At 42.8% G+C, this 26,051-nt stretch overlaps 3 protein-coding genes and 1 long non-coding RNA gene across 4 annotated transcripts; 3 read left to right on the top strand and 1 right to left on the bottom strand.

Annotated features, from left to right (window-relative positions):
- Nucleotides 1-6,429: 6,429 nt before the first annotated feature.
- Nucleotides 6,430-14,271, top strand: LOC112575916 (nuclear receptor ROR-gamma-like; the record flags this gene model as incomplete). Its single annotated transcript, XM_025258062.1, has 4 exons — nucleotides 6,430-6,748; nucleotides 13,004-13,085; nucleotides 13,406-13,702; nucleotides 14,143-14,271. Coding segments are annotated over 4 exons (729 nt in total), but the record flags the coding sequence as incomplete, so codon positions are not given.
- Nucleotides 14,113-17,250, top strand: LOC112575914 (photoreceptor-specific nuclear receptor-like). The gene is made up of 3 exons (XM_025258060.1): nucleotides 14,113-15,308; nucleotides 15,653-15,793; nucleotides 16,197-17,250. Exons 1-3 carry the CDS (start codon nucleotides 14,273-14,275, stop codon nucleotides 16,457-16,459), a joined length of 1,440 nt encoding a protein of 479 aa, XP_025113845.1. The 5' UTR covers nucleotides 14,113-14,272; the 3' UTR covers nucleotides 16,460-17,250.
- A 2,788-nt stretch (nucleotides 17,251-20,038) lies between these two features.
- Nucleotides 20,039-22,939, top strand: LOC112575915. Its single transcript, XM_025258061.1, has 2 exons — nucleotides 20,039-20,254; nucleotides 21,983-22,939. Exons 1-2 carry the CDS (start codon nucleotides 20,206-20,208, stop codon nucleotides 22,843-22,845), a joined length of 912 nt encoding a protein of 303 aa, XP_025113846.1. The 5' UTR covers nucleotides 20,039-20,205; the 3' UTR covers nucleotides 22,846-22,939.
- A 1,141-nt stretch (nucleotides 22,940-24,080) lies between these two features.
- Nucleotides 24,081-25,911, bottom strand: LOC112575505. Its single transcript, XR_003101656.1, has 2 exons — nucleotides 24,865-25,911; nucleotides 24,081-24,543 (listed from the first exon to the last, which is right to left on the bottom strand). It is a non-coding gene; the product is annotated as an uncharacterized LOC112575505 (long non-coding RNA).
- Between the last annotated feature and the right edge of the window lie 140 nt (nucleotides 25,912-26,051).

Genomic DNA, 26,051 nt, shown 5'->3' with positions numbered 1-26,051 from the left:
GCTCTTAGCATGTATCCAACCTGTATGTAAAGCTATCTGTATCCTAAGTAAAGCTCTATCACTTTCCATTTTCGAGAGATCAGAAAACAAGTAAATAATAAACTTGTTGATAAAATTTTACCTGCTCTTGTTGTGATGTTAGAGTTGGAAAAAAAATGTGTCCATAGAATGTTGTTTACTGCACGCGAAAAGTGTAGATATTCTTGTTGCAATGTTTTCAAGTACTCAAGTAAACGTTTCATTTCCCATCTTAATTTTACATGTATGCCCAGTGTATTCATTTGTTGGCTTTTTGATAGGATTATAATCAATTTTAGTTGTATGTGTGCAAATGATTCGAGGTTTTATCCTTAGCACAATGTAATGAAAATGTTGCTTGTCACTTTATGTATTTAAAAAAAATGTTGCAAAGATGTCATTATATTTTTCTGGATTAGAAAAATTGCTTTTCTCTTTTCATTCGTAACCATTCCTAGACCGTATAATGGAGCCCGAGGATAATATTGTCAAATCGGCTGAGCCAGACACCTTGAACCTTTCAACAGGTTGTCAATATTTTGACAATCGAGTCCTGTTAGTGTCATCACACCCTGTTCGCCACTGCCAGGTTCATCACAAGTCAGACATGCGCGTCACAGCGACCAGCGACCAATGGGAATCATTCAAACCAATCAATGGCAGCGACCTCTGAGTGAGAGAATGTCTTCACACAGAATTAATTACCTCCGGGTGATGACTTGTGAAGAAAGTGCTGCGTGCGATTTCGACTGGGAGTCTCTTGTGACATAAGTGTTGCAGCTGCTGGAAATGGCTGCCAGTCGAGGTGAAGGGTGACACTCGTGAAGATAGTTATGTCTGGTTGACACTGCCCTTTGGTGATGTGGAGCCTGACATGAGCAGAAATCAGTGGCGAAAGGACAGGCAGAATGTAATTGCCAGTCCACTCACGTTTCTACATTTCTATGGATGAAGAAAAAATAAAACATAACTCTTCAGAATGTATCAACAACCTTTCAAAGAACTTTAAGGATGGAGATGAAGTCAGTTCTATCTTATGTCTGTCAGTTATTGTCAACTAATTATCCGTCACCTGTCTGTCTCCACGAACACGCACGCACAAAGACTAACATAAATAAGCAGCCAGATCGACACGCAGCCAAACATTGATGCAGACAACTAAACAAACTTACTGGCTTTTTAGGAATCGATTCTAAAATCCGGTCTATTTGGTTTAGAATCCTTAAATTATTTTATTGGTCAAACTTTTAAACAATAAATCTCACAAGTAGTCATGGATTTAACTCTTGCCTTCCAATTAAATTTCATTCAAACCAAATTTTGCTCTTCACATTGAATGAAAAAAAATAATTGCATTGCGATTTTGGTTTGCAATCTGAGGCGGAAAAATGTTCGTAAAATGCTTTCCTGACAGATTTAAGAAAGGAAATATTTATTTAAAAATCGCTCTTCACTCTTTCTCTAACAAGGGATTGGAACCTGAAGAACTAGCTTCGCTCCAGGCTAGCAGTCTTTCTGGTGCCTTCTCGACAAGAAAATGGTTGGCAGGATCTTCGATCGATTGATCAAAAGGACGCGTCGCAGTCGCGTGCGCCCCCTCCACCGATTGGCCAATCAGGGAGCCGTGTAGGCGGAGCTTCATGACAGCGCGAGCTGCTGACCAAAGGTTGACCGTTTCGCACGATTAGCCCCGCCCCTTTTGACTCCTTAGCTTTCTTTCCCCACCCCCACCCCGACTTCCCCCCAAAGCTGACCACTGACCGGTTATAAACCTTTTGGCCTCTTGATGCGATTGTCACGACATCTGCAGAGTTGTCGCCGGTGTAGGTGACGAGTGCCAGTGTCACCATTACATCTCCAGTCTTCAACGGAGTCTCGACGAGGTGGGCTCAGCAATTAGCAGTGCTCGGACCATTTTTCTTCAAATTCAATTTTTTTCCTTTTACTTCTCTGTGGCTTAAAAAGGAGAAAAAAATATCAAGGAAGGATATTTCAGCGCATGGATATTTTATCATCTGTGGAAGTGCCAACCATCCAACAACAGTGAGCTCAAGAACCTCTTAATTAACTCCAAGATAAGAGTAATATCGCCGTTAAGGTAGTCTGCGATTTGGTTCCTGTCATCACCTCCTATTCCACTGGTCAGTCTTTCAGAGACGATGAGTGGTGGAGCTGAGGACGGAGTTCCAGTCGCCGTTGCCGGAGCAGGTTAGTGACAGATGTCATTTATTATTACTTATTATATTATTAATATCATCTGACGACTTTATCTTTTGCTGTGGGTTCTTGCGGAATTCTTCTTTACTAATATTATGCTTTGTTATCTATTTCTATTCTGTCGACTTTGCACGGCTTGAGTAGATTTAGATAACAACAATCAGCTTTCATCTTTCGAGGAAACGAAGACAATATTTTCTTTTATCGCGAATAAGATGTAATATGCAAGTGCACGAAAATACAAAGCTTTGTGAAACAGCTTATTTTGTAAATTGCAACAAAAAAGATATAATATCATGCGAACATAAACCATCTTCAAGGAATAATTTTTTAAAGACTTAGATGCAAATATGATCAGAAAGTATTTAAACTGAGAGAAAATCTTATTATGATTTTACGTTTTAAAATGTTTCATCTCGCTCTTTCATTGGCTTTCTCACTCAACTCCTTCTACTCCCCTCAATAATTTCTTTTCTATTTTTTTAAATTACCAAAGATGGACGGAAAATTATGATTTAAAATCCCAAAGATTTGCTCTGAAATTGTGTCAAATAAAAATAACCAGGAAACAAGTTTCCCTTTTATGCAGACATAAATTTATAAATACTCTGCTCGCAGTTAGCTGCATGATGTTGACGATCAGATAAAAACAAAGCTTATGATTTTTAGTGGCAACTCTGCTGTGTTTTATTATTTATATCAATAAAGGTTTCGGTTGGTAACTGTAAAAAAAAATGCCAAGAACAGTTTATCATTTTTGCTTCCAAAATATCAGATGATGAAGTTTCGCCGTGAATTGCCGTGCGCAGGTATGCGAGCGACACTATAACAAATAATGTTTTATTAAATTGAGATTTTTGTCCACATCGATGAGATGGTTACAACTGCGCTCATTTTTTTTTCCCGCCCAGTTCTTGCTACAAAATAATGAGAACTTTGTCTACCTTACACTTATTATTCGTGACTTAAGCTCTACCTTTTTTATGCGACCTCTAATTAATTATCATTTTAAAGCGACTTTATGTCAAACTGATCTTTTGTAATTTTTGTTGTTGTTTTGAGGCTTCTGCTGCTGCTTTGAAGTTCGTGTCGTTGATACTCCACCATATCTTCGAAGTTGTGACGAAGTGGTCAAACATTAATCTTTCCAATGCCTAAAAAATAGTAGGGTTTATTTTTTTCTCTAAAGTCGATCCCTTTTGCCGGAAACCGTCTTTTTTTTAATTTTACTTTTGATCTTACAACGGACCACAAATACTTATTTCACGCTCGAGGGTCCATAAGGACCACACGACAACCCCGGGGTAGCGAGACAGAACTAATGAAAGACTGCTGTCGACAATGAAGTTCAACCTTCCTTGGCAAAATATTTTGGCCAGTTTGCTGGAGTTAGCCAACTGTGATTAGCTAATTTAGCTCGTTTCCTTGGTTTTGTAGTTTAAACAGTTCTCCCCCGCGAGTTGTTTACTTCGCGCGTGTCCTCTATGTTAGCAACTGTCAAAGAACACAAACTGTAGGTAACAACACAGTGAGTAGATTCCAAAACCAAATTTTGTGACTCTCCTCTCCCCCACCCCATCTCTCTCTCTTTCTTTCTGTATCTGTTGATCCCAGTACACCTCTGCTGTTTTCGCTAACATAAAGAAAAACCGAAGCAACGAGAGGATTTCAGCCGCAGGAAAAATAGAAAGGTTGGGGAGGGGAAAACGAGTCTCCCCTGAAAACACTTCAAAAGTGGCGTTTGTGCTGGGGCCGGGCCGGAGGCAACAGACAGGAACTACAAGTTCCTCCTCCCTCTCGGGGTTATAACAACGTAGGACTCATTATTTCCATCGAGTTAGTCCTTCACCTGCCCACCTGGTGGCTTCCTCGCGGTCTTCGACTTGATCACAAACCTTTAGGGCGAACAAGTTAGCCCGACAAATCCCACAGGACATATTGTGTAAAAGAAGGCCATGGACGTAGTCCGCACGACGTAGTTCCAAAAGACCGTAGTGTCATCAGCCGCCATCTTCGAGCTCAGCTTTACGAACTAAACGATGAACATTGAGTGGTTCATCGAAGTTCTTTTAAGTTGCCCAAATACCTACTTCCTGTTATTGGAATTCGTGATAAGAAGTACTAAGATGACATCGAAAGTTAGCTGCTGAAGTACAAACTCGCAGTCTAGAGTCTTGGCTGCAGAGTACTCGGTAGACAAACACCGTAAGAACTGTTAAACCGGTTCCCACTGATGAAAGGGTATTTCACGAGCATGGCTGTAAAATCAGAGAATTCATCAGCAAAAGGTTACGAGTTGTGACTGGTGAGAGGGGTGAGTTGGTCAGTCTCCGGAGACTCGGACAGGTCGGTCTCATACGTCACCCGGGGCAAGTGGTCACATGATCGTGATCGCAGCTGGCTGACGATCAGCCAAGTGTCAGCTCCACAACCATCGGCCTTTTGACCTGGCGTATGATCGGACTGGGGAGAGTGGGAGGGAAACACTACAAGACCACGAACTCTGCATCCTTCGAGTGGTCAGAGGTGGAGAAGCTGAGTCCTGATCTCATCTACTTCCCAAACCCTCTGCAAGCGATGACTGCAGCGAATCCGGGTAATTCTCTATTTAATATTCAGGTCTTGTTCGCTACCTATACAAATACAGTCTGTTCGCATTATTAATATTCTTCTCTGCTCGTCCCGAGTTAGCGAAAAATAGTATTTTAATTGAATTGTAAACCTGTCAAATGGTAAATGAAAAGCATGAAGGCTTCGGATCCTCAGTAGAATTTTTTTTTTTTATCAGAGACATGACAAAACGTCTGTCAAGGTACATAACCATGACTTCTGGAGGTAACTCTAGCCAACCAGTTAACGGGAAAGGTCATCGCCTGCATAGTCTTTGAACAATCTCAGTGATCTCTCCCCTCCTTTGTGCCATCTTCCACTTGCTTAGACAAAGTCCACAAGCGAACTCCAGTTACATCAGTGTCCAATGGAGGGAGCAACGGTGCCTTTGGCTCTACTCCTTCCCTTTGTTGCCTGCTTTTCACCAAATGGTCTTGTGTAAGACACAGCGTCCTGCCAGGGTACATGTATGTCCCCACACGTGGGGTGGAAACACCCGTGAAACAGGTGCCGCGGTAACGAGAAAATTATTTCGATTGATGTCCGCTTTCTGAAATCCGGAAAAATGCACTGAATTCTATTATTATTATTATTATTATTATTATTATTATTATTATTATTATTATTATTATTATTATTATTTATTATTATTATTATTATTATTATTATTATTTAAAAGTACAGAAGTAGTCGATCCTTTGGGACCGAATTTTAACAAAAGTATAGCTCGAATGATTTTCTGGCCATGTGTTCAAGAACAATCATTAGTCAGTCAGTCAGGAATACCCAGACATTCGCGGGAGTTACAATGGCACAAGTCGAGGCTAGCAGCGAAATGCCCGCATCTGGAGAAAGCTCGTTATACTTTTTCTACTGTGATTGAGGAGTAGGTAGGGGTGGAGGGAGAGATGGGTGTGAAAGGTCACGGTATGTCTTGGCCTCAACGTTTTCTTCATTACCGCTTTTGTTTTCTTCTAATCCCACCATTGATCCGAAAACCAGGTTCGTTAGTTTCTTCAGCCACAACGCTTTTCAGGTAAGTCACCTGGAACAAGTGATGATCGCTGTCTTGTTGCGTGACTTACCTGCTTGACAAAGCTTGCAGGTGTGTGGTGGTCGACAGGTCTATGGATAAATCGTCGTAGAGTAGGGGGAGGGTCCAAAAGCCGGATCAGCAGGGCAAGTCGATCTTACTGCGGGGTTTAAACCACAATACCTGATAATTAGGATCATTACTGTCTACATTCAGTGTTGTTGTGGGGTCTAAGGTCGATAAGCCATGCGACAGTTTTCAAAGCAGGAACGATAAGCAGCAACATAGGTATTCTATTCCTTGACTCCTGACTCTTGAAGGGCTGGTACTGTTTTCATGCCTCGGTTATTATTGTCTTCCCGTAGGCTGTCTGATGTACATCAAGTACGCTTAAACTCAGGTATAACAACAGGACTACATCTAAGTAAATGGTCAAAGAAAACAATGTAGGTAGATAGCAATGTAGGTAGATAGCAAATTTTGTGGACAAGTGAACAAATGAAAACGAAAGTAGGTAAGCGAAAAGGTGGTGTGGTGGTGCATCTGTGGATGTGTCTGTGTATGTCAAGTTTTTTTGTAAGAAAAAAATTACAACACTCAAATATTTACTTCTCGCTCCTTTTTTTTTTCCTCCAGAAGGCAAAACCCAGCAGCTATGCAAAGTGTGTGGCGACAGGGCCTCTGGGAAACATTATGGTGTCATCAGCTGCGATGGCTGCCGAGGTTTTTTCAAACGCGCCATCCGCAAGAAGATGGGTCGCCTGTACAGGTGCAAAGACAACAACTCTTGCATCGTGGATGTCAGTCGTCGGAATCAGTGCCAGGCATGCCGGTACAGACGCTGCATGGAAGTCAAAATGAACCCTAACGGTATTTATTTGCTTGATGTTACATTTTCTTTTTTTTTTAACTGTTTTGTGAAGCAATAGTTCGTGATGTGATGACAGTAACTATACATACCTTTTTGCTTGTTTGTTTTGCAGTTATTAAGTATCCAATAGCTGATTTCTGATTTAGGGTCGGGTCAAATTTTTTTAGTGCTAACAGTTGAGATGGAATAAATATCCATTGTAAAACATGTATTCCATCCCCGATTTTTTCTTCTTTTTTTTTTTTTTTAATCAAGGAGGTGAATAGGGTGGGGCTGAGTTTGAGTAACTCGTATACAGTTCATGTTCAGGTTTGTGAAAGTGTTTCTCACATTTTAAAAGCTGTAAATCCCTGTTGTGTTTGTCTGTCTTGTTTCTCACATGCATTTTAATCTCTTCCGTCACGTGCTCTATGAAATAAATGCCATCGGTCACACGTTTCGTCCTCCCTGCATGCTTGTGTTTTCCTTTGAAACACAGCCTTTTAACCCTTTCCTTGCTACTCGAGCTTTACACCCAGAAGTATTCTTTTTCCTTTAAAAAAAACCGCCGTATCTGCTCTTTTTGAGCAGGCTTCCATTTATAATAATGTTAAAGAGAAAATCGCCTCCGATTGGGCGACAATTAGCTAAATTTGAAGAATTTATTGAAAGCGCTCTCCTAAAATCCTCTAATTTTTTTACTCTCTCGCTCTTTTTCTCGCCTCTTGTCCACTTCTGCTCGCGAAAATCGGGCTTGTCCTTCTCTTCTGCCTGGATGCACGTGCCGGCGATAATAAGCGACCATCGCCACTCCATCAGTTCCCACAGGCGAACGCCCGCCGCTGGTTGGACTAAAGCTTTGCGCTAATAGACACCCCCTCTACTCCCTCTCCCCCACCTTCTCTGCCTCACCCTAGTTTCCTCCTTCTTTTTCCTTCTCCTGTTACATTGGTGCTTTATGTTTCCGTTTACGTCCTTTACGTTTTCCGGCAAACTATCGATGAAGAACCACCCTCAGTTGGTGCCGATCCCCCAAAGAGATACGTTTTAAAAAAAATTAACTACTCTTGCTTCAAGATCTTTAGGGTCGCAAATTTTAATATTGTGCCTGAGATATTTTTATAGCAGAAATGGGACTGTATGGGTTGCGAGTTGAAAGGGGGAGATAAGAATTTACTATGGGAAAAGACCAACAGGAAAGGGAGAGTATTTATGAACGTGCATGTATCTCTCCAATTTAATATTTCTGGTTTCTCTACGCTCTCCACCGGGTGGAATATATTTTGAGTCACCCTAGTATAGCACGCTTACCCTTTGACATACAAGCCCTGAGCTCTGTTTGTTTTTTGTTTCTTGTTTGTTTTTTGTTTCTTTTTTGTTTCTTTTTTGTTTCTTTTTTGTTTTTTTGTTTCTTTTTTGTTTTTTGTTTTTGTCTTTATTTGTTTGTTTAAAGAAGTTAATTTTTAACAGATATTTTTAAAGAACAATATACTTTTTTGACTAGGCTTTTTAACAGTGTAGCTATTCTGTCTGTTAAAAATTTATAAACTGATTTTGTATATTTTTAAAACCATTACTTAAACTAGAATAAACGAAAGTTAAAATATTTCTCAAAACAGAAAATTAAAGTAAAAAAAAAACAACAACTAAAAACATAAAATAAAAAAGGCCACTATCAAATTTGTTCTTTCTAGGACTTGTCTTGAACAAAATTAGTGTGAATTTCTGTTTTAGCAGTAAACATCGTAAGTTAAACACCATTCCCATTAAGATGTCTCCTGTTCCACACGCGCCTGCCCTGTTTCCAAGAGGCGCTGCATTTAGCGAGGTGCTGCCAACCGCTAATTGGTTAAACAGCCTTTTGCGGTCCTTTTCAAAAGGGAGAGAAACTTGAAACTTGTCAAGAATCCCGCGCTTCATCCACGCGCCATTGTGCAAGGAGCTCGGGGATGGAGGGTGGGGTGGTGTGTGTGTGCAGCAGAAAATCTCTTGTTGCCTCCCTTGGCATAAATCGAAACACCACCAGTTCCACGCCGAAGACCTTTCCAACTGAGAGGGAGAGACCGAAGAGATAAATCGGCGAAAAAAAAAAAAAAAAAAAAATCCACTTCCCCCTTTCTGAATAAAGTTCGCCTGAATCTCTCTGCTGGTTCACTCGGGGTCCCCACCACCACCATATTACTTTAAAAAAAAAAAAAAAAAAAAAAAACTGCCCCCGAGTTGTGAAAGGTCTTTCTTCTCTCTTCTCCTCCTGCTCTTAAAGACCTGGTTCTTCAGAATCTGCCCAAACGTTGCGGCACGCGCAGTGCCCCACCATCGATCGACAGATCGTCCCCCCTCTCCCTCCGAGTGGTTTTGCTTTGCCGAGCTTGGCTTGCTCGTTAGAACACTCCCACGACCAAACATCGGCCCAGACGATGCGCCAATTAACAAGTCACGTTTCTTCTCGAGATCTGGTCGAGATTTGGTTGCGCGCGGGCCGTGAGCCTTCGATCTAATCACTCGAGGCGCGCCGAGTCCACGATGGCGGCTGAGGGACTAAAGGGCCGCTAGCGAGACGCTGCTCTAGGGAGGTACTTATCGGCCCCTGGCTTTGTACCCTGTCGTGTGATCGATGAGGCCGCCTTGGTTTAATCAGATTTTTTTTTTTTAAATTCTTTAATTCTGAATCTCGATGATGCGGACAAGAAGCACAGTCCTCTCCTCATCTTCCGATAGCATTGATTTATTCATCTATTTTCTCCCTTTGCTCTGGCATTCATTCATTTCGTAGGGCAGTCAGACAGTAGAATAAACAAAAAGGACGAGTTTGAGTTCTCGTCTTCTCATGTTCTTTTATTAATTTACTTTCTTCTTTTTCTCGCATTTATTTATTTAGTTCGCCTGTTAGGCAGTAACACAGGCAAGAAAGACGATCCTTCTTTTTTCGTTGGAGTTATCTTCCTTGCTTATTCATTCATTATATGACCTCTTTCTGTGACTGTTGATGTTTGTAGACGCCTTTTCGAAAATGAAAGGAGTGTGTTCACCCAGATTTTGGGTATCTCGGACCGAACTCTACTGTGTACGGCAAACAAATCTCCATCTCACCCTTATACACCGCTGTTTTGAAAATGGGTAAAAAAAATTTTTCACACATTTTTCTTTCTTTAAGTCCTAATTCACGGATAATCTCTGCTGCCAACAATTGCTCCCTCATGTCTTAGCGCATGCGTATCTCGATTTCCGGTCCCTGGATGTCATATTTGATACCTGAGTGAACTTACAGGGTCTTTAGTGACTGACAAAATGGAATCAGTACAAGATGTTTAATCTTGAATCGGAAAACCTAGAACTCCGAAAAAAGAGTTCTTCACAATCTACTACCATAAGTAAAGTGTCTTGGAACGGCTTGTGATAAGCTTGTTTATTTCAGGCATCTACAACTGTCTCAGTCATGCATATTTTTTCTGACCAGCTGCAGTATGCTTGTAGACGGCATCAATAGCCTTTCAAAGGTCGTTTACATGTTGTGCACAGTCGCGCTGATCCGCTACACTTCAGACGGATTTGTGAACCTTTTCATCTGGTAAAAAAAAAAAAAAGTTGGTTTATCTCACTGTAAAGCTCGTCTTTTTGTGGACAAGGGTAGAGGGGTAGGGGCGGAAGGGGGAACTGCTCTTTTATTCGAGATGTGAGGGACTGAAAGGGAAGGAACTCTCATGTGTGAAGTGAAGAAGGACGAGATCGAGGCGCTGGCGCCAGAAGCGCGAAAGGCACGTGCAGGTACTTTGCTTGCTAACCATCCATCACGTGCGACTGAAGTTGTCTCCCCTGACCGTTCCCTCGACTTACCTCCCGCTGCACCTGTCGCAGGTCCCAAGCGCTTGTTTTGTCAGCCTCCGAACCGCCACGCGCTTTAATTCCTCGGTAAATAGTCCAGCTTGCGCGTCGCACGCGCTGGCATAGCGAACTCTTCAAGAAGAGTCTTCAGACTGCGGGAACTGTTCTGTGGAAATCCGATGAGAAATTTTTCCTGAATTTTTCGACTCTCCCCCTGATGTTTGGAGCCGCACAAGGAAACTTGAGTTTCAAGCATGATTGAAGTTTTAATGCTTCTACTGTCTTAAAGAACAGTTAAAAAAGAGGAGACCAGGCGATCAGACTTTGTATTTACTTGCGACAGTGCCTTCTAACAATCTTTCTGAATCGGAGAAAAATAGACTAGTGTTTGACAGTCATTTAAAAACTTTGCCAAACAAGGCCAAATTTTCGTCCTTATGTTTCCTCTGATTAAGAATGGCATTAAAGCTGAAAGGAATTGTGGTGTCGAGTTTAAAATTTTTCGGAATAGGTTGCAGGAAAAGGGTAACCTAAGTAGCATCCGGCTATGAAGCAGAAACTCGCTGATCAAGGCTCACCCCAGTCTTTGACTACAAAGCTCCCCGTCCCGGTGTCACCTAACTATACGTGTACCCAATATAACAGGAAAGATTAAAGACGGCGGAAGAAGACTGGTTTTTTTTGAGACACGTTTAGCCACTTACCTTCACCTCCACCTTAAATATGGGATTTTAAAAATATTTTTATATTTTATTTTTATTATTATTTTATTTATTTTATTTTATTTATTTATTTTTTTTGGCAATTTTCGAGGCGCGTTTTAGCAGTCTGTCGGTTGTCGACTTTCCGCAGAAGTGAAAAAAAGGGGTGGGGTTGTTTAGCCGCCCGGTAATCGGTCTGGCGGGCGGGGGAACTTGTCCGTTAATTGTGAGAGCAAACGTGCTCGAGCAGCGGAAAGTCATCGTTGCCGTCAGCACTCGGCCTGCACGAGAACTCCCACGGCCAGTAACTCCACGTCAGATTAGCGCTCTGCGCGGGAGTAGTCTTCCTTGGTCACTTGCGATTAGAGAATTGAAAACTCGTGTTGAAGTGCAACATATGGAGGCGGAGAGGTGTTTAGGGGCCTGCGTGTGTGTGGAGTGGGGGAGATGAGGGGTGGGTGATAGAGATTAAGAAATGTAAGTAAATTCATTAGGATGAGCTCTTTTGTTTTTTGTTCGGTGCCTGTAGAAAAGTGCTTTGACTGACGCGTATGAATTCATTACACATAAACTGAAATATTGAGACTAAATATTGTATACTTATAGTAAAAAATTTCGCATTACATTTCTGGAATCGCGGAGTTAAACCTCACATGATTTCAACGGACGAATCTGTACAAAAATCTCTAAAGAGTAATGAGAAGCGAGGCTCTTATTTATCTCAAGCTGAAGTAAAACGTGTCTATAAGAAAAAAAAAAAAAAGATGCACCGAGCTGATAATTCCTAAAATCATTTAAGCCGTTACCAGTATAAGTCATAAAATTAATAGAAGCCCTAATAAACGAAAGGGTTCTGCCTCAGTATTCACAGTCTTTTCACTAAATGCTTTCGTGTTATTTTTCTTCACAATGAAGCACAAAGGCGCTTTCCTTCGTTCACACACTCTCTCCCTCTCTCTCACACGTGCGCACAAACACGCTCACTCGCTTCCATGTAAATGACGCGCGCGCATACACACGCACACACACGCAGACACGAAGAGAAAGACAAGCTCATTCACCTTTCTCACAGATCCCTTATCAGTCGCCCCTACCTTCTGTCAGTCAATTCATCCCCTCTTTAAACCAAGCATCACCTCTATCAATGGACACGATTAGAGCTCTTAATTGACTCGGCAAGGCTAGCAGCAGTCCCACAGAAACCGATCTCGGGTACCTTGCTACCCGCAATATTTGCTCGCGTGACAGAATCAGATGCGCGCGTCGAGGCTTTTGTTGAGGTGGGGGGGAAAAAAATCCCCCACCCGCCCAGGTAATTATGAAACCGACGCCAAGTACATAGAGTATCGCTCGCCCTCTCGCACCGGTCTCACGAGCGTGTCTTGTGTGCACCATCATGGCGAAACCCTCCCATGAATAATTAAACTGTTCCTGGAGTGTTCTGACCGTCTGTTCGGAGGTAACTTGACTTCCTGGATGGCGGGTTTGATTCACACGGCGACGACCGACACTAGAAAATGTTTGAACCACTGAACTATCGCTCTGTTTGGAACACAAGAGACACCAGTGCGTGAACACACGACCTGTTCCTCCTCTACAAGTCCCATCCATACATACTACTCCTTTTAATTAATTTTTTTAATAATAAAACTTTGGTAAGGTAACTGTGACTGAATATTTATTTAATGTTTTAATAGACATGAAGGCTGGAATCACCTACAGCATGATCTGACCTTGTGGTTTTATTTTTAGCTGTACAAAAGGAACGATCACCACGTCCTCCTAGAGATGACAGTCACGTCCCCACAGCCATCGTAACCCCGGAAATTGGCAGGTAAGAGGACAGTTCACTTCTGCATTTCTTGTGAAGAGTTTGTAATCCTCCTCCTCCTCATCATCATCATCATTACTTTTTTGCTTTCTATTTGTATGATGTCATTCCTGTTACAATCTTAACTGGTATTGTGTAACGTTCATGGTTCTTATGATTAAGGAATGTGTAGATAATGCAAGTAACATAATTGTAAGCAGGAAAAAAGGGAGAAAATCTTACAGAAGCAGCAATTAGCTCACAATTTTCTTATACCGTCTAGGTTAGTGATGACATTTTTTTCACACAAGATTTGCTGACAAGTAAAAACATTCGTTTTTCAGCGTGTACCCTCATCTTCTTCAAAGCTGCCCGCCAAACATTTTTTGCTCATACCCGAGTGCATCTTACACATACCCGCCTCAAGTCTACTATGCGTCCTCGTCCTTGTATCCGCGGCTGGCGGCCATACAGTACCAGCAGCATCCTGGCTTTTCGCTCGCTTTGGCCAATAGCTTTGCCGCTGCAGGGTCACGTGGTGCCCCAAGTTGCAGCCAAGACGGAGAAAGCGATGCAAGAATCTGTCAGGGACGGGGAAGAGAAGGAAGACAAAACCCCAGTGAAGAAAGAAAGGAAAGTGGGTAAGTCGGCGTTGCAATAAAGATGTTTATTATGTTCTCCTTGTACAAAACCACCCTCTCTTTCAATGACTTTCCATCTGACATAAACAAACCATCCAGCTAAAAAAAAAAAATAAATAAATAAAGAAAGAAAGAAAAAGGAGGAAAGGAGAAACTCATGGACTAATAAAAACGTTTTACTGAGGATTACTTTAATGAAATAGTAACTAAACTGGAATTTATTTATTTTCTTTAATTTTACAATTATCAAAATCTTAACTTTCTTTAAATTTATCAGTTGTAAACATAAATTTATACATCGTTATTTATCAAATACTAATTTATCCATTCTTTTTAAATTATTAATTGTAAGCATATTTGACGTTTTAAATTCATGTTTTTATTCATTGGTTACTAATTTATTCTATTTAAATTAATTAATTCAACTTATTTCTCTGTAGCTGTTACTGCCGACGACAGCTCCATGGATGAGGGCAAGATGACCAAGAGAGCGAAAAGGAGAACCACAGAGCCAGCGCGAAATCCCCTGCCTCTGGCAGCTCTTCAGTTAGCTCCGAGCACGTGACCCCCATGCTCGTCGAACGCTCGTCGTTTTCTAAAGACCAGCTGCCCTTCTCTGCCCTCTCATCGCCCTTGCCGCTGTCCATGTCCCGCTCCCCTGACCTCGGGGGCAAGTCGTTGGCGGCGGTACGTGGGGGACGGGGTTCGAGCCCTTCTCCCAGCAAGAAGACCAAGACTCCTTGCGGTTCCGCCTTTGTTGTCCCCGTTGGTCAGTCGTTAAACTCGTCTTCGTCGTCGACGATGTCGTCGGTCCCTTCGCCACAGCAGCCAGCTTCGTCGTCGACCAAAGCCAAGCCGTCGCTGTTTAAGTCTGTGATGTCAGCAACTGCAACTCCCCCTCTTGTGGTGCCGTCCTCTCCAACTTCCGGCTTCCCATCCAACAGCTCGGCATCCGGAGTGGCTAGTCCTGGGGAGCTGTCCTTTCCTGGCGGTCATTCTCTGTTCTCGTCCCCGCACAAGAGTAGTCTTCCCCTTTCTCTGCCCTTCCATCTCCCATTTCCAGGGTTCCTGCAGCTGGCCGCATCCTCTTGCGTGTCCTCATCGTCATCAGTCCACAGCACAGCATCAGCCACCTCTCCAGCTCACAGCCATGCGCAAACAGCTTTACCATCCACCACTTCCGGTTCCGCGTTCTTGGACAGTTCAGCAGCAGCAGTAACAGCAGCGGCGGCGGTGGCGGCGCCCTTGCCAGGAAGTGGCCGTTTGATTCCAGTTCCGGCCACTCTGACGCAAACGCATTCGACGATGGCTTGGCCGCAGCTTCCTGCTTCTAGTTCCTGGTCCTCCACTTTGTCCTCCAGCAACTGGCCCTCCAACACCTGGCCCTCCAGCGCTTGGCCTCCGTCCTTGCCTCACCTGAGCGATAGGGACGAGGCGCAGCTGGTGACGCATGTGCTGCAGGCAGTCCAGAGCAACATCCGGTGGGTGGCGGGGCTTCCGAGCTTTGCCGAGCTCAGCCGAAGGGACCAGCTGGTCTTGCTGGAACAGTCGTGGAGTGAGCTGCTCATGCTCAGTGCTCTTCAGGGTCAGCTGTGCCACGAGCTAGGTAAGTCTTCTTTATTTGTGTCCTGTTAAAGCAAATTAAAAGAAATTTTATTTGAAAAGCTTGACTGTTAATTTACAGTTAATTTACCTTTCACTTGCTCTCATTTTTACATTTTGACGTTTAGCCATAAACTTTTCTTCATGGGGAATTTTCTTAATTTGAGATGTCATTTTTTTTCCCTTTTCATTCTCGTCGAAATAATATTGTTGGAGTTCTTGATTAAAAAATATTTAACAGGGAATTTTGAAATAGTCGACTTTTTATGCTTGATTAAAAATTCAGTTTTTGTTTCACTTACAATGTGTTTGTTGCTCCATTTCACACAAATACATTCTGGTGTGCAGTGTTTCTTACATCACTGTCTGGCCTGCAAAACAAGGAGACGTTGACGATGGAGTTGATGAAAATCACATCTCGTGCGCATGCGCTATCCATTGATGGAGAGGAGCTCAGTCTGCTTAAGTGCTTGGCTCTGTTTAGACCAGGTGAGTCTTTTTTAATATCATAGTACACTCAAGGTGTCTGTGGCGCAACAGTCTTCTCGTCACTTCTTAGTTGAATCGATATTGTAACAGTCCAGATAATGTTTACATCATCTATTCATCGAAGAATCCAAAATACATCCTTGCTATTTTTTAAACAAAGATTTTAATTACAATAATCGACATACTCTTCAAAATATTTTAAGCACAATGCCATCATTTCATCAACTTATTTACACGACTATTTTACAATTCAAAAATGTTTCAGTTTAATCAACAGGAAAAGAGTTTTTTCATCTTGTTATCTGTTTCCTCTTCACAGTATCTCAGTTACAGGTTTTCTTACAAAAATATCCACATGAAAGTGAGACTGTCATGTAACACATAAATATATATATATTTCCAGAACGTCGAGGTCTAGTGGACACGAGGACTGTGGAAGCCATCCAGGAAAACGCGACAGTCATGCTAAACCAGCACGTGCAGTCCGTGGTGCCTCCCCTCCACGCCCCAGGGCTGCGCCACACCAACCTGCTGCTGCTACTGAAAGACATCCAGGACCTGCAGCCTGCTGCGCTGGCCGCTGCCCTCTTCCGGCGCCTGCCGCATGCTCTGCCCGTCGAACTCTTCGTCTGCAACGTCTTCACCATGGCGCTGGACCGGCGCTGACGTCACTCGTGTGACAGAAAACACGATATGCGACCGCAGGGGCCGGAACCTGTATGTGCCCTCATGCCTTATCTCCCTTACTTGCATTAGAAGCTCGGAGAAGGGGGAAGGATGTCGGGCCTTTCAAAGGCAGGCTATCCCGGATAGTCGGCTTCCGGTCAGACGGTTCGAGCGCACTTCATTCCCGTTTAGCGACGTGACGTAGGAGGCAGCACCCCGAAAGCTTCGGCGAGGATATCCGCGAGAGATAAAAATAGAGGAGAACAAAATAGTCTGGATCCGTGAGCTACAGCTTCAGGCGTAGTGACTTTTCTGCTGAAACATTCAAAACACGTGACGTAAGGAGCGAAAAAGCGGGCGATAACCCAAAAGAAATTTTACTGAAGCTATAGATCAGTCAAATTCTTGTTCCTCATCGACAGATCACTTCTTTCTATCCATTTGACATTTAACCCCACTCTATCCCTTTAGGATGATTAGGACGACCCATAAAAGACGTAGTCAAAGTCTTTGATCGGCAATGCACGTGAAACATTACCTACAGTTAACATACTCTTAAGAGCTAGACACTCTAGGGACAGAATTATTTGAATGGAAATTGATGGTAGGTACCACTAACACACAATAGTACCTCTCCTCTTACCAGGCACAACCCAACGATCTCTATATTTTTATTTTCAAACTTTCATTTCCAAGTCCTTTTTCTTCCATCTTCCACTAAATGCAATTTTTCAACACAAACTAATGATATTTAGCATTATTTAAGTTTAATAAATGCTGTTCAGTTTTAACATGGCCTTGGGCGTTGTTATATCGTACAATCAAATCATTGTGACCTGAAAAGTCTGTTTCCTGAATCTTCAAGCTAGTTTCACTTATCGAGTTCCGCTTTTGCACGTGCTGTCCTGAACGCGTGATTTCTGAAATCTGTCATTGTAACGTAAATAACAGCTCGTAAACCCTCTTATCAGTTTCCACACTTTTCAAACTTATCTTCACTCAGTCACGAACTTGTATTACTGGACTGCTGGCAGACGATTTTTTCCAGTTAACTACTAAAACGAGGCAGGATACTACAAAGCATCCGGTTTATTCCCATTCTTTGTATAGGCTCGCCGAGACTAACAGCGGAGAACTTCGCAAGAGGCTAAGTATTGGTCTTGGCAGACAGACAACAGTCCACCTCTACACATCCATGATTCAATCGTGTAGATTGTGTTCATGATGTCGGATGTATATCGTGTTGTTCAGTCAATAGTACGTTCTGTTGAAACACACATTCCTATCTTGTTGTTGTTGTTGTTGTTGTTGTTGTTGTTGTTGTTGTTGTTGTTGTTGTTGTTGATCTTCTGCTTCCGATGGAACACGGCGTGGTTGAGCCGGTCCACTCCTTCAATTTTATATTGTCTATATAATTTATCTGTGCAAAAAGAAAAACCCGGATGTCCGTAGCACATTCCATAGCCCCTCATGCCATACATTTTTTTCAAGTCTTCTTGGTGAAGTCGATAAAGGTATAGTCGAGATACTTACCTTGATGCAGGTGCGTTTCGATCAGAACCAGCCTGTTGAACACTTTCATCAATTTGTGGTGAAATAAAAGAACCCAACAATGGTACACTCAGAGGATGAAAAGTTCATATTTCAGACTATTGCATGTTTTATTATTGAAAAAGCTGTCAGCTGCCATCTAGAAAAATAAATGTCATTAAAGATCGACAACTATGATTTATTATGGAAACCGTACTTTAAACGACTGACAGCTGATACCAACAAAGATGGGAACTAACTCTCGTCTTTTTTTTTCTTTTCTAGCCTTTCCATTTATTTTCTCTTTTTTATATCCTTTTTCTTTGTATTTCACGTGTGCTTGGAAAGAGTGAAATAGTGAAATAGCAGTGAAGATATATTTAAAGGCAAAGTTATCGTTAAATCATGTAGAGAGAGAATTTTTTCTTTCCTTTCAAAAGAAAAAAAAAGACGAGTAGGGGAAATAAATGAGTGGTTAAATTTAGAATCCATTCAACAGTAAAAAGTGCGAACTTGCCAGAAATCAATTATCTAAAACACGGAATGTAAAAAGGTGTATGCTTCATTATTTTCCTGTTTTCGTTTAATAAATGTTTGTAATGAAAAATGAAAAAGTGTACATTTCGCCTCTCTCACTCCACTGTGTTGACCGTTCACACTGTTGGTTGATTTAGTAGGAAAGTGCCTCTACCTTGAGTACCCGGAGAAATCCCCCGACGCTACCCCTGTGAACAGGTGTCACACGCAGTGTCCACAGACTTCTTACTGTAGCGGTGACAAATGTGTGTTCTAACCACTACACCCCTGGCGCCCCTCACATCGTTATCATCAGTCAGTTATCAAGCCGACGTGGCATACAGGTGGCGTGAATAAACGAGATTTTGTGACATTCGATGATTACAGGTGCAAATCTTCTTTCACTGATAATTAATTAACAGTTGAGTTTTAGACGCTTCGATCTACAGGTTAATTTTATGTTGTCTATATAATCTATCTGTGCATAAACACAAATAAAAACATGCATAATACACCCTTCCCCCCCCAAAAAAAAAAGCAGAGTTTAATGGGTTTGTATATGTCACGACACCGCTGTGTCCCTCGCTCACTCCCTTTTACACGTTTGCGGGGTCAGACAAATACCCGTTCTTCAACACAAATAAACAAATTGATTTGTCTGAAGGAGTCTGCCTATTTTGACTAAACAAAACAAAATAACTTATAAAAATCCTTAGTACGATCTATTTTTCTCAAGGTAATGACACAGTGAATAACGCAATGCCTGGCCGTTGATACGTTGAGTTAACATAAACGCAGACTGTAAAATGTTCTTCAGGTCCTCTATACTATTCCTTTAGATACACTGTCTCTGCAATGGCTCTTCACTTCAAGTAACACATCCACGAAATGCAATGAGTTCCTTTTACACTAGTAAAGCACATTGTCTCGGCAATGGCTTCTCACTTCAAATAAGACAACTGAAAATTTCAAAGTGTTCCTATAATAGTCCTCTGAAAATGCTGGTCTTTTCTTGGCCTTTGCCAGCTCTGTCTTGAGTTCTTTCAAGGTCTGGTGAACCTCAAACTCTTTGAACAAGATGGCAGCGACTGTCATCTTTTCCTCTATCTCACCCCACATCTGATGTCTCACACCTGTTAAGTTTTTCTCTCGTCATCACATCTTGTTGGAGTTCTCTTATTAGTTTTGTCAATCGTTCCACCGCTTTGTTAATCAAAACTCAAGAGCCAGCAAAAATAGTTCAATCATCTATGATAACATCCAGGATAATATAAAAATAAACTACGATTTGCTTTATCCTACTTTTTCTGTATACCCTGCCTACCGTCAAGACAGGTTGTTTATCTTCCTGGTCGTCCACGTCATTATTCCTGAAAGGAAGTGACGCAGCCAGCATCACGAGATACGAGAAATACGAACTCCTTCCTGTTAACGGCCCCCGGATGCCCGTATGCTGATTGAACGATGATTCGCAAGTGGACGTTCTACGCAGCACGTGACGCCGCTGACAGGTATTTATAGGCGGGTCACACGCTGCGTGTGTCAGTCGTGCGCCTTCTGTGACGCTCCACACGTGCAGTCCAACCCTCGGTACATTCGCACGTAAACGTCTGAGCCAGCAGCTGGAAAAAACAGAGAATAAGAATCACTGATATTTGTATCATCAAGGGAAGAGAGAAGGAAAAGACAAGCAATTCAAGATGATTTGCAGAATCATTTGTTTTATTTTCTTCTGTTTTTCTTGCCAAGGTAAGTGCATAGTTCTAACTCTGTGTGTGTGTGTGTAAGTGTGTGTGTCCAGCGGCATTTTTTTAGCCAGAGTTTTTTTCAACTTTTGGAATTGAAAACTCGAATATACGTTACTTCTAATATTTTCTTTTTAATGTCGTAATAATGCTAATATTAACAGTAATGATTAGAATTTAATAGGCATTTGTTCAACAGGTAGCAGGTCCATTCGTTCAGAACATTCAGAACAAAACCTTACCTTTCAATCTTAAGTCAGGCCTTGGACAGGCGAGTCAAACCTGAGGAGGAGAGTTAGTGGGTCTTTGACGAAAGAAAGTATTGAAGAGATAGAGAGAGAGGGGGAGGAAGAAAAGATGTAGCTTTCAAGTAGAAAATTGCGAACAGCGAATTCACGAAGGAATGAAGGCTGCTAAAGAGAAGCGGACCGAGGAGCACTGCTCCAACCTAGAAGGGGGAAGGACAGGAAGTGACGGCAAAAAGACTGACTACCAACTACTGACTACCAACTACTGACTACCAGCTACTGATTGCTAACTACCGACTGCCAGCTACCAACTACTGAAGACCTTCACTAAGACAAGTCAACAGTCGTTTAAGACAAAACTCGCCACCTTCTCACAGAAATCACTTTGCTAAAAAATGGATCAAGTTAAATCCTTCTTATGACAATGTTGTTTCAGTTTAAAGGTACAACACCCTTAAATATAACAGGAACCATTGAAATTTCACACACTGTCAAGAAAAATAGTTTTAGGAATTTTTTTCCCATGATTTACCACACGCGTAGTACAATTTCACATTATGAGCGGTCTTATGTTCTTTGTGAATTGTTCAGATCCGCGAAGCTGATTTTGCTGCTGTTGGTTGTGGTGATGGAGGCGTGCAGTGGCCTGTAGCTTATGTTTTGACTATGTCTTCTCGATCTATGTTATTGCCGAGTTCGCCTTCTGCTAGACCCTGAGCTGCCCCAGGTGGCACAGAATGCGGTCGGTGGGGCATCGTGGAAAGTGTGACCCACAGTTCTCTGCAATAAAACGTGTATAAACGAGTAAATCAAAACAGGTTTCTGCCGTCAGGAGTGTAGGATCATTTCGAACAACTACCCTCATTAATCACTAAAAGCTTAGATTAATTACTATTTGCCGGTCGCTAATGTAGGTCTAAAAAGAGAGGCTTGTGTTCTGCCCTGGCCATGCAATACACTTCACATTCAGTCTGTGACTAATGTAACGTTTCTGGGACACAACCCATGACCTCTGTGACCGTTTTATACAGGTATCAGTTAATTAATCTGTGCGGTGTTTTCTATCGCAAAGGTCACTTTTCACCTAAAATACTAATAGATACTTAATGAATATCATTTTATCACCGATTAATTCGTCACTGAAAAGTAAAAACGATGACATTGAGTTACTAAAACATTGGACTGTCAGCACCGTTGGAGACTGGAGCGTCCCGGTTCAGTTCTCGTTTCGGGGACAAACGCCGCATGTGACGCCTGGTTGTCGATGTTTTTATCCGTATACTCTGGTTACCTCCTTGCGTCATCGCTCTTTTCCTCACCAACCCACCCCCAAACCCCGGCTGACCTCCATCACGAATACCATAAATTATAGTTAGGTGAAAGTTTTTCTACCCAATAAATCAACCAGCCTGTAATTATTATTATTGTTTCCTAACTGTAGCTATTTACTCTAAAATATTTCTTTTTCCTTTTGTTTTTAATAGTGAAGTCCTTTGATCCATTCAGTGGAACGACGAGTAAAATGCTCACCATCACCAACAATGAATTCAATAATAGGTCCACTGGAGATACTCGTCTGCTGGTCCAAAACGAGAAGATGGTCATCGCGGACTTCCACGGTGGTGTCGTCGCCCTTCTATCTTTGAGAGAAGAGCAAGTGGTCGGAACACTGACACTCCCCGAAATTACCTTCGGGTCCTTAGGAATGGCCGTGTTGAACGATGGATCAGTCGCCGTGGGTGGCGAATCAGAAAACAGATGCTTCATTTTTATTCTAGACGTGAGTGGTGACGAGCCTGTCATCACGAGGAACGTTTCAACACCTGCTCATTTGGACAATGGCGTGACAGCAAATGGACCCCAGGACAAGATGGCGCTGGTGACCAACGATGGTAAGTTGACCGTCGTGTCCCTCGACGATGGGACCGAGGAACAGTTGACTGATGGTCTGGAAGTTTCCGTGCGCCAGTCAGCGACTCGACATGGCGACAACTTGTACATTTCCAACTGGTTCGGCCTCGACATAGTCAATTTAAACGACGGACAAAGAACCTCCAATATCGGAAGTCTGGATCTTTCCACTATGGCAAACATGAGCTTTGGCCAGACAGCTTTTGACCCAGCAGGAAACATGTACGTAGGCGCCGCTGGTACAATGTGTGACGAGGACGCAGACCCACCATGCGTGCTAGTGATCTCCCCTGGCGGAACATGGCGGAAGCTAGTAGACGGGCCTGAGGGGACCGACCCTCAAGGGATTGCGGTGACCTCGTCTGGGTTTGTGGTCACGTGGAGTAAAACAACTCCAAGAATTCAAACCGAGTTAGAGATTTATGATATCCTTTGAAACAAGCTGAAAATGCTCTTTGGACTTTCGAGATCCATGTCCATCTTTGAAACATAAGTACCTTGGAAGAAAAATAAAAATGTGATATCTGAAATATTGTGGGTGCTGTAAAACAACCCTTCTTATATCTCCACCTAAGTGTATGAATGAGTGAATGAATGCGGTTGGTCTTTTTTCATACATTTTCTGAGTTTCTCTGTCTGGACTTTAAAACCAAGAAACTTAAACCTCACTAAAAATGGGCAAAAGCATGTTACTGTATACATGCTGGAAACCCCCAGTCTTTCTCTCCATCTCTCTCTTTTTCACACACACCCACACAGCTTTCCATGCGTTTTACAGTAGACGGCAAAAGTATAATTGGAAAAGAACGGTCGGTTCGAAGACAGGTTGGTTAATCTGTTTGTTCTTATGGATGTAGTTATTATTATGGTAATAATTATGATGACGACACTAATGACGATAATAGCAGGCCAATCTTGTTGGCTACATGGTTCAACCGCTGTCAGTGGGTATTTACAGTCTTTTCGACTACCTGGTTACAATCGCAGTCTGTGATAAAAGTCTTGCTGCTAGATCATACTCAAAATGCAAAAAATAAAGTAAACTAGCGAGAAAATGTTTTCATCATAATAAAAGCAGATATGTTTAGAAGTCCCTGCGAGCCAAAAATGGATACTCTGGTGGTCATCCATGTGTGTTTGCACTCTCCCTGAAGAAAGATAGCGGGAAGACTTGACGACCATGAGAAGAGGGAACCGAAAGGGTTAATTGTGACTTTATGATCACAGTAGATAAGCTCGCCCGGACACAGCAGTCATGATGACGATATTGACAAGGATAATAACCAGTCCATCTTCTATACAACAAATTAAGTCAATTCAAAATATCAATATGCTATAAAGTTTTAGCAAAAGGATATACCCAATACCCAATTATTTCCCACTAAGGACATAAATAAATACAGGTTCAAAACCCTCAAAAGGGGACACATTACCTCCAAAGATCATTTATGGAATTAAACATTAATTCATCCCACGTATCCGAGGTTCATTAATATTATCTAATGGCTCGATCAAACAGTAGTAACAGTAGCTGTCGCGTAACACGACCGGGCGTTGCGGGACTTGCTTTCTCACAGCCACACTCGCACACACACAGACAAACTTCCACGCGCCCGCCGCGAGCAACAAAGCCAATCACTCCTCAGTGAACATAAAACACATACACGAAAATACACTACAAGACTAAAGTTTATTGGCGGCCGCAGAATGCAGCCACCAACCCAAGAAAGAAAGAGAAGAAAATATATATAAGACAAAAACAAACAGAAGAAAAATAAAGCCACACGGTGGGGAGTCCCACCACTAGCGCACACAACTGAGCGTTTAGCCACGCCACTCTCTACTGATGGTGTCCGCGTGGTCCGACTTCCCCCACAGCACACCCACTAGTCCACCTCCCGGCCACTGCCTGAGACACAATTGCTCCTCACTACCACAGGTCGTCGTCTATTGTCAAGCACAGTCCTCGAGGCTTGAATATCTTGGTTTCACCAACAGTCCGCTGATACCTCGGCGCAGGTTCCTCTGTTCGCACGCAGGTACGCGTAGTTGGCTGGCCGACGGCAGTCCGTTAGTCCTCCGTCCGTCTGTTTGCTGCTTCACCCCACTAGGTTTAGTGAGCGGGTGTTTGAGCCTGCATAAAGTGGTGTGCATGAACAACGTACCCCATGGCCATGCATATAAAATCACAAGCGTCCTTTGGACCAAAACCAACAACAGCGTCGTCTTGCTATGACAGACGCAAACTTTTACTTACACAAAGAGAATACCCTAACAAAGTCTCAGATGCTAGCGCAACATAACAACCCAAATAAAGATCCCCCAAAAATACAGATACAGCACAAAGTTTATACACAAATCTCTCAGCCTGTCTCTCACGCCCTTCGCACACTTGCGCACCGGCCGGCTAGCCACTAGCCAGAAAAGATGGCGACAGGAAGCTCCAACTACTCACCCACTCGGCTCATGACGCGTTCATTCTGCCGCACGCAGAAAACGCAGGAGAAGGTGGAACTGCTCCAGGACACGTCCCCACCCCGGGGAGAAAAAAGGCACACAGCCCAGTCCTGAGCACCACACAGAAGGCTCGAGATGCGGGAAGGACGCACCAACACAGGGAAGCACACAGCAAGCCCTGGGTACATCAACGTCTCCTCGCACCGACGCTCTTCTCTCACACTGCCGGTCCGAACCCAGGCTCTCGACACAAAAACTCAGGCCCGGCTCTGGGGAGAGGAAAACTTCCATCCTCCCCTCGCTAATAGGGTGTTCGCCCTCCTGTCCCGTCAGGACCCGCAACAAAAGACCCCATCAGGTAAGCGCTTGACTTATGGTGTCTCCCGATGCGGATCCATTACCCAGCAGAGCGAAAGGCGACCGCGCCTCCCCCTCGGGCGACCCCCTCTGGGCCCCCATACCTCGACTAACCACCCGCAGCAAGCAACACGCGACAGTAGCAACAGACGATTCTCAATTATTGTCAACTATGTCTGTTTTCTCCCCTCCCCACCCATGCTCTCATAAGATAATATTAACAATGTTTCTACGTAAATTTATTTTCAGTGCCCGAAATTCAATTTATAACGAAGCTACAACCATTGATAAACTCGGTCTATCTTATATAAAGTCAGCCAAAGATACATTTCGCTTGCTATGGTTTGGTGCCCCAAAACACCAATCCGCAGGGAATGTAGTCCACACTGGGACAGAGGTTACATCAACACCTATTCCAAAACAAAAATCATTGTTACTTCTTACAAGAACAAAAGGGGAATCCATACACAAACTCCCCGAGAACAGACGAAGTGGACGCCAGCGATCACATCTAACGCTCAGGAAACAGCAGACTCCCGGTCTTCCCTATAAGTCACGTGCTGAAGCTCGACCACAGCGCCATACATCAGAATCACCAATTTATAAATTGCTGCTCCGCCTGACTTCAGCTGGCATTCAGGTCTCAAGATTCGAACTCTGAAAGTGAGACGGCAAATGTGATCATCTTCCTCCCCTCTCTCCCTAACATTACCCTGCATAACCGAGGCATAATTTCTTTAAATATCTAATTGAGAATAGCATAGAAAATTTATAATTTTTCAACAAATAGTGCTTAGTGCATCTGTCAATCAATATGTAAATAATCTG

This window comes from Pomacea canaliculata, linkage group LG11, assembly GCF_003073045.1.
Source record: "Pomacea canaliculata isolate SZHN2017 linkage group LG11, ASM307304v1, whole genome shotgun sequence".
In the NCBI taxonomy this organism is placed as follows: Eukaryota; Metazoa; Mollusca; class Gastropoda; order Architaenioglossa; family Ampullariidae; genus Pomacea; species Pomacea canaliculata.
This window is presented reverse-complemented; position numbering and strand designations above follow the sequence as displayed.

What these genes read in the sequence shown, in the direction of transcription:
- LOC112575914 (XM_025258060.1), top strand. Translation starts at nt 14,273, where the DNA reads ATGCTCGTCGAACGCTCGTCGTTTTCTAAAGACCAGCTGCCCTTCTCT. An exon ending in TCAGCTGTGCCACGAGCTAG is followed by an intron (nt 15,309 to 15,652) that starts GTAAGTCTTCTT and finishes TCTGGTGTGCAG; the next exon opens with TGTTTCTTACATCACTGTCT. An exon ending in CTTGGCTCTGTTTAGACCAG is followed by an intron (nt 15,794 to 16,196) that starts GTGAGTCTTTTT and finishes ATATATTTCCAG; the next exon opens with AACGTCGAGGTCTAGTGGAC.
- LOC112575915 (XM_025258061.1), top strand. Translation starts at nt 20,206, where the DNA reads ATGATTTGCAGAATCATTTGTTTTATTTTCTTCTGTTTTTCTTGCCAA. An exon ending in CTTCTGTTTTTCTTGCCAAG is followed by an intron (nt 20,255 to 21,982) that starts GTAAGTGCATAG and finishes TGTTTTTAATAG; the next exon opens with TGAAGTCCTTTGATCCATTC.